The sequence below is a fragment of the Typopeltis vanoorti genome, chromosome 20 (assembly GCF_054136105.1).
Source record: "Typopeltis vanoorti isolate ZY-2024b chromosome 20, IOZ_Tvanoo_1.0, whole genome shotgun sequence".
NCBI classification, from domain to species: Eukaryota; Metazoa; Arthropoda; class Arachnida; order Uropygi; family Thelyphonidae; genus Typopeltis; species Typopeltis vanoorti.
Window position 1 is genome coordinate 52,049,660 of NC_143568.1, and position 13,486 is coordinate 52,063,145.

Sequence of the window (13,486 nt, forward strand, 5' to 3'; positions counted from 1 at the left end):
TACTTAGAAAATTATTCACAATAAGTATACGTTTAAGTATTAATATACTCTACATGAAGCAATAATGACGAAACTCCGTAAAATATCGCACTACTATTTCAAATTGTACAAATATCAATTGAATGCAGTAATACTGAATTCTTTGTGATGTCGTTTTTTTATTTTATTTATTTTTTTATTAAGAATTGTTATCTTGTATGAGTTCCTCACACTTAACTATACAATGTTTTCTGGTGCTTGTTTATTTATAACCTGGTTACACTGAATCAGGTCAAGCAGGAAACAATCTTCATTTAATTTACGTATAAGGTGTGGGAATTTGACTTAAGAATATAACACAATAGAATTGTACGATGAAATTTATGAGAGAAAAGAAAAACAAGAGATCTTTACAAAAATTCCTCTTTATTAGAATTAGCATTGTTAATACAGAGATTCTGATTGTATGCAGCTAGTGAAGGCCAAGGAAAGGGGGTGGTAAGGACAAGGCTTGGGGCAGATATATTTGGCAGGTTAGGAGCTCACAGTAATATCACAGCCATTTTGGATTTTGCCTCATCTCTGCCCAGTTTAGGGTCCACCGCCGGATAACGTCTCACGCTCAAAAATGACTGAAGTTTTTTTGTGCTAAAAACTTTCTTCAGAGCGTCCTGAAATGTCGAATTTGACTAGATTTGACGGTAGAGATCAGGGGGTACATAAAAAGAAAGTAAAAAATAAAACTCTGTTATTTTTTCATTATTCTTAAGAGCTTTTCTCAGCCAGGTGAAAAATGTAGCTTCACATATTAACCCTTAATCGATTGGCCATAAATATTACCGTTTTCTGCTCCTTCGGTTCTTCTCTCATAATAAGATGAAGAACCAAAGAAAACCGCGAATGCTAACGCGATATATAAAAAAATTGTTTAGTGTAATAGACAAAAATTACTATTATTTGAAATTTATCCTCCTCTTTCTATCTGCTCTTATTATACCCTAGTTGCCATTGTCATATTTTTCATCTAAAATAAAAATAATTAATGCGAATTTTTCATTTTTATACTAACAGCTATACACAGTAAACATTTCATAGTTATTTCAAACTACTGCAGTTTCACTCTATGAAATATCACGCGCATATATTTCATAAATCGCTAAAGGGAAGAAAAAAGAAAATATGAACGTAAAACAGTATGAGAAATTTGCAACCGAATTTTGATGCAGAATGAGATAACATAGTAGAGAAGAGGATGCTCTTAAAGTGCCGATTTAGAATAACAAACTGTGTTTTGAAAATTTTAAAAGGGATTCATAAAAGGGTATTAATAAGAGCACCCCATAGAGAAAAGCAATGCTATTCAAGAAACAGTTTTTTTTTAATTGCTTATTTTTAATATTTAGGTTGCATTTTAAAGGATACTAAGTCTGTATATCCTTTGAGATGTTAATGTTGTATAAATTCAAGACAAGCTTCGTAATCAGCCTAATGTAGGTTAGTTAGAAGCATATAGATAGATAAGCCTATTTGAATTAATGGTGATTTTGGACACAAATACGGTAGTTAAACAGATCAATGTTAACACTTTGAAATGAAACGGAAGCATCGACAAAAGGTGTCGCCGTCAAATTCCTCCAATAATTTCATGCGAGATTATATACTTTTATAGCTGTTTGGCATCTCATCATGTTTCAAAATACTTCAATTCTAAGATAAATGAATTTATTTTTATCCTTTTACATTTTATTTTTACTTCAGCTTCCATCCATCCGGCAAAGATATCTTCCATCAGGAGAGAGCGCATAAACCTTGATCTGATATATTTTTAAAACATATCACCCTGCTCTGCGTTATAGCTGTTTCTTCTAGAAGCGCCGCTATTATTTGATTTCTTTAGAGAAATGAAGCGAGGAACAGATATTTTCCTTTCTCACTGTTATCATTAAATTGAAATGATTCTAGGATGACATCTTCAGTTTCAGAAAGATCTTTTCCAACCAGAAAAACGTAAAACATGATAACAATACCAAACCCAAACTAAAATGCTATTATTGACTTTGTGTGTGCAGAGAGAGTTACAGGCAGAAGTAACAATGGCGACGCTTAATATAAAAATAGTAGCCGAGAATAATAAAATCATCGCGGAGCTTTCCATTCAAATGATTCTATATTTTATCATTAACTTTCACTGATTAATAACTTATTACAGCAACGTTACTAGTTGAAAATCGAACCAAGTTTTTAATAACTCTTTAGTGACAAAGATTCATCCTGACAGACTCAGTACCCTTGCAAAACTTTGTCCAACTAGGATATGAAAGTATATGTTGGGTGATGTGACAAAATTACTGAAATAATTTTAATCTGCAATTTTTCCACATTAGAAGAACGGACTGTTGTGATGCCAAAGAAAATAAAGGGTTTATCGATCCACTAACAACTGTCCAGCATTTTTCAATGTTATGAAGCTCGAAGAACTAGCGACATCTATTGACAACCTGTACACAAAAGGCCGACACTTAAGTTCGGTTTGAACAGATCCGAACCTGAGACATCACTAGTTGAGTCCGACTGACTGAGGCACTGACTTCCAGAAAACTTGGCGTTGCTGGATGTGAATTGTGATTTCTTCAGGAAGAGTTATCGCAGGAGGGAGTATAGGAGGGACATCAGTGTGAAGAGTAGCACGTGATCTTTATGGCTTCCAATACTTCCATTCAGTAAGTTGTCGCATTCACCTACAGGAGAAACAGGAGAAACCAAGCATCAGGTGGATACGTTATAAGCTGCTGAAAGAGACGTAAGCTATTAACTTATAAAACATCACTTTTCTTACAAAACTGCTTATAATCGAAAAAGAACGTACTAATTAATTAATCAATCGATTCAGTAGCATCGTTTATAAACTGTTTTATAAACTCAAGATTGTGGACCGTAATTAATAGAGAACTATTAATTAGTTATTATCTTCGTTAGTTACGAATTTCACATTGCGATCTTCATTTGAAGCATCGATACCTATCATTAGAATATTTAAATTATTACTAATCTCACTTAAATTGGTAAAAATCGTGCAAAAGTTTTCAGAACATATTGCCAGGTTAATAATCGCTCGATTAAATAAAACGTAATAATTTCATATTACTTTTCTCACTGCTAATAATTGAAACAGAAAGAAAATGCGTTTGCTTTCTTCGAGAAAGGTTTTCTATTTCCAGTTACATAATAGGAGATGAGTAAAACGCATTAATCCTTTGTAATGAATGCATTAAAATCTACATAAATTATTAGCTGCTGTCATATATATATATATATATATATATATATATAAAATGGAAGAAACATGTATATAATGGAAGAGACAAATCAGTATTAGTTTCTCATTTTGGTCCTGATGTCTGTGCATAAAAATTTGCGGAAGGAATTAAAACCATGCTCACGATCTCGCCCAAATTTCATTTAAATATGCCTTATTTTAATATATTTATAATATATTATATATATAATTATTTTATTATTCTACCCTCTCCTGGATTTCCCAGAAATCCCACGAAAGACTCCCCCCCCACCTCTCCTGGAATTTCCTTGACTAAGAAAGTTACATACGAAATGAATCTCTAGTCTATTGAATAGCATTTTCAAAAGTTCCATTTGGAGAATACGAAAGCAAATTCCTTTGCATAAATGAAAATTTGCACTGGCTTTTGTCAGCAGGAATTTGAAAAGCTTGGTGTCCGAGGCCTAGATTTATTTATGTACGAAGAGAAATTTCCATTGCCTTTAGTTGTTTGCGTTCACGAGACGAAAATACTATCTGCAGATAGCATAGTTGCAGCAACCAAACTTAGATAACCTTGAAGTTAAACCACTGCACTAAGGGTCACGAATTTCTTTAACATAATTAAGCTACTAGCCAATACAACAAGAACAACAATAAATATCCTGTATTTGACGCGGAAGTAGCAACTCACTAACTTTACATAGCTATTTGATACGTGAGGAGAATCACTCCAATATTCTCAAACTTAAAGCACTGAGATGTATTAAGAAAGGCTGTCTGCATTAGGAGAACCATTAGCTGATTTTTCTTTTAAATAAATGTAAAAGTCAATCTAATTCACTCCTTGTACTTTTGTATCGCGTTCACATGACAAAATAAATATCACTGTCCCAGTACTAGAAATTCTCAAAAATACTATTTCATCTTATGGAAAAGAATGAAGTATGAATGTCCGCTTCCTTTAGCTTGCTATAAAAGCAATAGATGACAGTTATTCCGTTTTTTTTTCCCATCCTAAATACATAGTCTATTAATAGGTGTAGTTATAAAAATGAAAACCCAGTAATTGTTATTAATGCATATACGATTACCACATCACGCAACACGTAATGAAAATCTTATAATAAGAAAAAATTTTAAAAATATGAGATTAATGCCGACTTCCACTACAGCGCCATTAGGTTTCTCATAATACGTAATCTTCGTTCATTCGCTTACTGAAAGGGACAGGTAGAAAATATAGAGGACAGAGGACATGCACGTGAATTGAGTACAGCTCACAATGAAAACAATTAAAAATGGCCAGAGATTGGTTCCATAGCTCACCTGCTGAAGTTATATTGAAAGGCATATTTCCATTGAATCCTGGAACTACACTTCGTCGACAGGTGTCCGACATGCCAGAGAGATGCGTGACGGTGCTGTTATGGTAATACACCTAAAAATAAATAAATAAATGCATCTTATAACAGGTGAAATGAAAGACACATTTCCTATACAATCAACCATCTGCGCTTCCACACGGACAGTTCAGTTACATAGAAACGTTTCACACAAACACCATTTTAACCGACATACACGGCATACGGAATAACTACATTTATTCATTGCATTTTGAATCTCATATTCATGTTATTTATCGAAACTGCGACTTCAATTCAGACTCAAAGTGATCAATATTAGCTCTAAATGAGATTACCACTGATGCACTGTCCCACCTAAATTTATTCGGAAATAAAACCGTGTTTAAACATCAATGAAAGTGCGCCTTCATTGTGACGTCAATAATGCATGAAATGCGCTTTGCTTGCTTTATCGGGTGAATGCAGAAATACAGTAAGAAGAGGTAATACAATAAGTTTGAGAAGAACAGCAGAAGATTAATAAATAGCTTTTAAAGAAAGGCAACGTTTACCCTACATTAATTTTACCCGAAACTGCTGTTCCCTTGCAACGCATACTCCTGGGACATTAAAGTCTTTCTAATCTGATTGCGGTTGTTCTCGAACTAATAACAATTCAGATTACATCAGTATATGAACAACGCACCAATTCGGTAATAAAATATGCAGATTGCAAAGAACTGTTGCGCTCTTTACAAAAAGTGTTTCTCCAACCGCCACATCATTCTTAAGAATGGAATTGGAAAGCTTTCTGTAATAAAAGGACCAACAGTAAAAATCGCTACGGAATAGAATTAAAAAGTTGTAACAATGGCCTGTCACTTTTAATAATTACAGACATTTACACCTGATTTTCACGTGTGAAAATCAGGATAAAAATCTTTTTATTCTGATAGTTTCTTAGCAATAATGTCTAATTTGTTTTTTTTAATTTTTAATCATTGCTGCGGTGTTATACTTACAAAACAAAATTTAGCTTTTGATCCTTTGAGACCCGCAATAAGATAATTTCTTCCATTTTCTTCCCACACACCTTGGCAGTGGAAAGCTGAAAGAGAAAAAAAAATCTTTCACGCAAATAATTGAACATCACAAATTAATAAAAAAAAATCATTGTTACAATTCTAACCATTTAAGCAGTTATTTTTCCCACATAAGAAATATTCATCCATTACGAAGGATGTTCGATTTCATCCCTCCGGTCACCGTTAGATCGACGAACACATTAAATTTACGAAATAAGCCGTATGAAAATTCATCACAAACTACAAAAAGACACACGGGAAAATATGATGACTCAAATGTTCCAAATCAGTAAGACCGTTATTCAAATAATTTGATTAGCATAACTGTTCTAAATGGTTCACGTAAAAAAGTAAGAACATAAAAATAATAATGATTAGTCAGAGAAGAAGAGTTCAGTAGAATTGAGATCGATTTGAAGGAGATTTTCAGGACACTTTGAGAGTAGTTATTACATTTTTGATGAGAATCCCACTGAACAAATGCGCTAAACCTCTAATGAATTATTTAGTATGGAAGATGGGCTAATGGTTAAACTGGAAATTTGCTCAAGAGACCAAACATGGACTTTTTTAAGCTGCTTTACAGGCTTTAAAGTAGGCAACTGAGCGAACTCTCACTGGGAAATGGAATTCATCTGGCCCCCGAATCTTCAATAAAATCTAACAGTGGAACACGAATCCAGACCTTGACGGTTGGTGGACGAATATTGTCCAGTCACTTCAGGCAGAATCTAGAATTTGGATGTAGAAGTACAAGACAAGTCCAGTTTATTTGTGGCAACTAAACAAGCCGGATTATCTCAAGATGGTCAATCGCAATTTGATTGCGAGCCTGGTGGGTATCAAAAGTAAAATTAAATGCGGTGGATTATTGTTTTCTTTATGAAAAATGAATTTCTCAAATATTAAAGCAGACTAGGTTATCATTTATCATTAGAGAGTGACATTCAAATGAGCATTTAAAGATTTTTTTTTCTATTAGTTGTTTATGCCTTTCATGCTCTCTGAAAAAGATATGACTAGGAAGACGAGATTAAGAAAATAATCATTAACAAAGCATTAAAATGAATAAATGTTAGGCAACGAAAACGCACTCATTGATATATATTAAAACATACTCAACGATATAGAGAGAGAGAAGAGAGTCCATAAATAACAGAGCTTCGAGAACGTTAGTAATAGTAAAACGTTGATGATAAAATGCTCTTGACCAGTTATTCCGTAGCCCAGTTGAAAGGACGGCATCATATTTGCCATTGGTTGGAAATGTCTGGTCAGAGTTCCATCTGAGAAGTGAGGAATGTTTATAAAGGCTTCAAGTACAGGAAAGTGTTGGTATCATATGGAGGTGGATATTTTTTGCCAGGAGAGGTTTCTCATCCTGCGCATAAGCACACTGGCATAAAGAACACACAGTTAACAGACTTTATAGTATTTAGTTACTTTAGTAAGAGTTCAAAATGGAATGATCACATAAGACGGTTATGATAATACCATGACTAACTTGTATTACCGAAGAATAAAAACAAAAGTGTAATGAAGAAAGCGAGTTGGTGATGAGTATAAATTATGGAGATTAACCGATTTTCACTTTATTTTTCAGCACAATGGCACGGGACAGAAAATTTATGTGGTCTCTTACAACAGTAATTCAGAACTACAAAGAAATTCATAAATCTTCCACGTCACTTGTTCAAAGTTGCATCCATCTTCAAACGTAACTAGTTTCTTTAACCTCCCTAGTAAAATATATGCTTAGATCATTTACATATTTAATTATTTTTAATCTAAAATAAGAATTACGTGAAAGAATTCTTACAAAACTGTCTTACTCATGTGTTCCCTGGCAGCAGAGCATGTAACTAAAAAGTCCAGTGTGTGCGGGCTTCTGCATCCAACCACGGCTGCTGTAGTATCCAGGCACATGTCAGAATTGAGATGGACATTACCGGATTGGACTCTGAGACCTTCAGTTTCTGCCAACTCTGGACAAATGTAAGATGTGAGGGACGGTGCTGGACAAAAAAGTAAAATACAAATAAATGCTGATTACCATACGACACAGGAAATAAAGCAATAAGATTTACATAAACATTACCGAAAAATTTAAATATTTCGATAAATACTGTTCGCTTTACTTGCAAGGATAATGATATATTTCTATTTTTTCGCATTTCTTTTCAAGAGAATTGAATGCATTAAAAGTTCTTAAGCAGTTTCTGTACAAAGAATATTTAAAAGGACGTAACCACTGTTTCCATTCGATTGCTATTAAAATATACGTATGCATCCAAACAGTATTCAGTTTTAATGGGTTATATTTTTATTTCTTTCAGAGTCATATAGTTGATTTCTGAATATGTTATTTGAATCGAAATGGCGGTAGAAGTAGTTCCAGAGGAACTAGTTATTGTTTAGAAATCAAAACAGAACATTTATGTCAAAATTGCTTCTGTAATTGATTTCCTCTCTGAATGCTTTTCTCCTCCATACTTTGAAAAGTTCTACTGAATCTGTAGTAAGTACTGGCCGTGCCACCTGATACTAATTGCAGGAAAGCAATTCCCTTGGTTTTCTTTTTTAAAATACTGCATTTATATTGATGTAAAGGGAAGCTGCAGTCATAAATAACATCTTAATGGTTCTTCATTGCATCAAAAGTAATGCATAAAATTTGAGTACCAAATATTATATTCGAATTCTGACTTAATTTGAACAAACCTTTTGCTGAATAATATGAATATACTTATTTTAATAACCTACAAAAATGGTGTGTGTGTGTGGCAATCCATAGCAAAAGCTTTCGGTTTGTGTCCAGGTGGACGTGCTTAAGTTTCTGATAGAGTACAGTATTGTGAATCGCCTTTTCCATAACATACGAATTCACAACATGAATTGATGCCTCCAAACCGGATGATTGTCTTACATCAAAGACGTTTGCTTAGGACGGTACATTCACAATGGAGCCATTTCACCAATGACTAAATTAGCAAAAGGCTAAATTCAGAAAGAAAATTAAATTTCTCTGTTTTAATTTTTTTGTTTCATTTTGAAGTAAAAGAATGCTAATATCAACAAGAAAGGGCTAACTGAAATTTTTTCTTGGGTTCCAAAAAATTAGAGCTGATTCTGCTTTGGTGAATAATATACAGCAGATAATGCTGTATATTATTCACTGAAAGAGCTAGGCAATTATTTTAGAGGATCGTTGTGCTATCTTTTTTTTCTTTTTTAGAACAGAGCTTCGACTTTTCATTAATAGAGCTTATGAATTTTTAAACGTCAGTTAGTTCATCACCATCATCAGTTCATGAAGTTCTAAGATGTGATTAGGACCCAAACAGTGAAATAGTTTAGTATAAATCGCTTCGTGGAGACATAAACATTTTTCGTCAGAGTCGTTTTTATTTATTTATTAAGTATGGTATGTTTACATGGTATGGCGCAAAAAAAAAACTACTCAACTTCGAACACCCTTTTCAGCACACGCGCTAAGAGAAATGCCTATAGACTGGTAACAATGTTGACGGAAGAAAAGACGTTTATTGTTGTGCATTATTTTCGTTCATACGGAATTAGTAGAACAAATAAGAATCACGGGCGTGTGCTGGAGCAAGTGATGTAGTCTCCAATATGCAGTCAACGCTGAACAGCAGTAAAACTTAGGGTACCAAGGTGATAACTACAGAGAATCCTTAAGGAGCTGGGTGCCTTTTCATACGTCAGGTGGGTCAGTGTTTAACAGCAACGGATTACGCTGCACAGCGGGAATACTGTGCACGCGTGCTGCCATTGTCTATGAAGATCCGTCCTTCCTCCATAATGTCAAGTTCTCAGACGAAGCGCATTTCTATCTAAGCGGTCATGTAAACAGAAAAGCCTACAGGTTTCTTGGTTCCTCGAGACCTAAATTTGTCCAAGAAAACCTCTTTACAGCGACAAGGTCACCGCATAGTGTGCGGTTTCCGCGGTGGCAACATTGAGCCCTACTTCATTGAAAAGGGTGGTGTAACCATGACCTTGAATAGCGTACGCTACATCGAGAATACGTTGGTTCCATTCACCCAGGATTTGTATATAACACTTGCAAAAAACATTCAATTTTTTCCAATAGGACGGAGTAACCTCTTTAAAAAAAATGAAATGTTTTTTTCCAACAGGTTACTCCGTCCTCGTCCTGTTGAAAAATGGTATGAATGGAATGGGAGTTATTCCAACAGGACGGAGTAACCTGTCACATATCAAATGGTTCTAGAGCCTATTTATCCGAACACTTCCCTTGAAGCTGATTTCGAGGTGCATATTGTTAATCCATTGCTAAGTTTATGCTAAAAAAAGCTATTAAAATATTATAATAAAATATTATGCTTATTATCCTTCCCTAAGCAGCATTGTAGAAAACAAATTACTAGAAGAACAAAATGGCTTCCGAAAAGGCCGATCCTGCATAGATCCAATTTTTACTTTAAAGTTATTAATAGAAAAGAGAAGAGAATTTCAAAAAGAAACACATGTGGCGTTTATTGATTATGAAAAAGCATTTGACAAAATTGGTCGACAAAAATTGTTTAAAATATTAACCAATTTAAACATACCAAACCAACTTTTACAATCTATTCAAGAAATATATACAGGAAATAAAATAGCAGTTAAATTAGAACATACCTCAGTATGGAAAGATATATCAAGAGGAGTACGACAAGGATGTACCCTCTCACCTCTGCTTTTCAATATATATATAAATGAAATATTAACAATCTGGAAACAGCAAAACCCATTTGGTATACAAATGACCCCGCAAATGAAGATAGATACACTACTATTTGCAGATGATCAAATAGTATTAGCTACATCAGAAGATGACTTACAAAGATCAATAAAATCATTAAATGATATCTCAAAGCAATATAATATGACAATATCCAAAGAAAAAACAAAAATAATGGCATTCAAAGGAGAAAACCCAATAAGAAGTAAAATAGTGATAGATAATACAATACTAGAACAAGTAAACACTTTCAGATACTTGGGATGTGATCTATCATACGAAGAAGAAAAAGACATAGACACTAAAATATCAAACTCTGTCAAAGTAAATGGCATAATAAATAGTATATTTAAGCCATCCCTGGTACAAAAACACACTAGAATCAGACTATATAATGTCTTGTCAAAACCAACTCTACTATACGGAAGCGAAACATGGACCATGAAAAGGAAAGATGAAAAACGAATTCAAACAGCAGAAATGAAGTTCCTCAGAAAAACAGCTGGATATACCAAGTGGGACCACAAAACAAATGAAGAAATCTTACAATCACTAAAAATCAAACCAATTAATTACTACATAAGACAGTATAAACAAAAATGGCTAGAACATTTAAATCGAATGGACAACAGCAGACTACCAAAAATATTATACAGATACAAAATAAGTGGAAAAAGAAGAATCGGAAGACCAAGAAAGAGATGGCATGAGACCGGAACAGGCCACATGGCCTATATTCCATGATAGGAAGAAGAAGAAGAAGATCCTTCCCAGTCCTGCATTAGTTGCAGGACTGGGAAGGAATGTTCCTTTTTTTTCCTGTTTTTTCTCCTCCGCCGACAGCTCTATAGGTTGCGTTTTTTTTTTTTTTTTTGTGTGTGTGTGGTTGGTCGGTCGAGAGGTTAGCGTATCCGCTCTGTTTCTCTCTCTGTGTTCGCGCGCGCGCGCACACACACACACACACACACAGAGAGAGAGAGAGATGTTTCGAAAATCTAAAGAATCGACTTATTTTGCCGATATTTTCTTTTGCTTGGAAGTCATCACACAGTGTTCGTTCTTAGGATGGGTTGTCCGCTAAAATTTGTTGTTAGTCTTCTACCTTAAATATTTTATTCGACTCTGAAGATTTTGTCCTTTATTATTGTAATAAAGTGATCGTGTTTATATTAAAACATGAAATAATTACAGAATAAAAATCATGATTATTTTCATTAGCAATATTTTCATTTCGTACGAACAAAATGCATCTACTCAATAGAATTTGCTGCTTATACAAAGAAAATTTAATTATCCATTGTAGGTCTGTAACTTATCCAATAAACGACCTTTCAAAAATCGAATTCCATTCTTTATTAATTACATTCTTGCACGCGTTTCCCAAACAATCAGCTCTTTTTTTCTCCTCGTGAAAGCAGAATTTTATGCTCATCAAATCATGCAAAAGATTATAATTACATTAACCATCATAAAATACTGGTTGATTCAGGATATTATTGGATTTCTAGAAAACGCGAAAGCTACTTTTTTCCCTTACGTTTTTGCCAATTTTAAACTAACGTTAGAAAATAGTAAGTCACCATTTTTGCTAAAAGACGGAAAAGAAATCTAATTGAATCGCGTTCGATAAAATCGGTTTAGTTGAATGGCGTAAATTATGAAACTGTAATTGAATTGTTTTTTATAATCTACAACTGAATCGCAGGTACTTTCTGCAATGAGAAAAAAGGGCACGTGTTGCACATATATCCTGAATTTGAACCACAGGGCATAATAATATGAAATAAATCCCTGTTGTCTTCCAACAAATTATTTACACGAAATTTTAAACTGGAACAGATTTATTGATCGTTGAGCTACTCATGTGGTGTGAATTTAAGACACTGTGCTCCGTAAAGTGATTTTTTAATCTTTTTTATTTTTTATAAAATCTAACCTCTTCAGGAAATTTATGACTCCATATAATTTTATATTCGCTGTTTATCAACTGTCTCCATGTGATCAGTATCAGCCATTTTAGTTTGTAAAATATCTCATTCGAAGTTTCTTACCATCGTATTTCTTTTTTTTTAAATCCCTTTAACACTCCCCTTTCATCACGAGTGTTTTTATCTTAAGGCATCAGAGTGAGCGAGGCTGTGTTGTTTTTATCTAAATAGTTACAGTTTTGGCATTCAATTATTAGCTGTTCCTTTCGAAACAAAAAAGAAAGCTTCGCGGATGTTAAAATAATCTGAACGATATTTTTTAATCTACAAGAGTAATTTCACTTTCTCTTCACCTTTACAATAGCTCATGTATTGTGTTCCTCGACACGAAATTGAGCGCCAATTGAGGGGATTACAGCAGCACTTCAAGAAATAATCAGTGAATAAAAATTGCTTGTCGTAAAATGAGAAACAGTTTTAACAATAGTTCCTCCTCTGTATAGCATGTAATAAGATTTAGATTAACAATCGTTAGTACAATGGTTCATTATTCAAAAGGAAAAATAGCGTTTTTCTCCCTTGGAAGCGAATTTAAAGAAAGTAGTCAAAAAATGATTTCTGAGAAATCTGTGTAAAATTAAAGGACTTGCTGGTATGACCAGATGCGTCAAACACTATCGCTTTATGACAGCAGTGCTTACATGGATCAAAGTCTACGGACTATACAATTAGATTTATATGAAAATATAAAAAACGACGCCTTTGCTGCTTTAATCTTGCTATCTGTTATCGTTGAAAGTGGTGGTAACATCGTTTTGGTGGGTGCGTATTTTTGTGTCAGCCCAGAGGCGTAGGTAGGGGGTGCGGAGGGGGCAGTCCTCCCTGGCCGGTACTTTGAACCTTTTTGAACTTTCACAGTTAATTCGAAAATACAGTCTCGAGAACTTATTTCCAAATATTGTAATACTACTGCGAATTTTCCTCACAATTGCTGTAAGTGCTGCTACTTGTGAGAGGAGTTTTTCTAAATAAAATTGATTAATAATTACCTATATTACTATGAAATAGACTTCGCCAATGTCATCGACGAGTTTGCTAACAGA

At 34.0% G+C, this 13,486-nt stretch overlaps 1 protein-coding gene across 1 annotated transcript in view; it reads right to left on the reverse strand.

Annotated features, from left to right (window-relative positions):
- Positions 1-385: 385 nt before the first annotated feature.
- Positions 386-13,486, reverse strand: part of LOC150095433 (uncharacterized) — a 117,453-nt gene continuing 104,352 nt past the window's right edge. Inside the window, exons 11-14 of the mRNA XM_090410085.1 lie at positions 7,520-7,702; positions 5,625-5,710; positions 4,586-4,697; positions 386-2,717 (exon numbers count right to left, since the gene is read on the reverse strand). Of these exons, the coding sequence (XP_090266211.1) occupies positions 2,620-2,717; positions 4,586-4,697; positions 5,625-5,710; positions 7,520-7,702 (479 nt within the window). The 3' untranslated portion in view covers positions 386-2,619. The remainder of the gene's footprint in view (positions 2,718-4,585; positions 4,698-5,624; positions 5,711-7,519; positions 7,703-13,486) is intronic.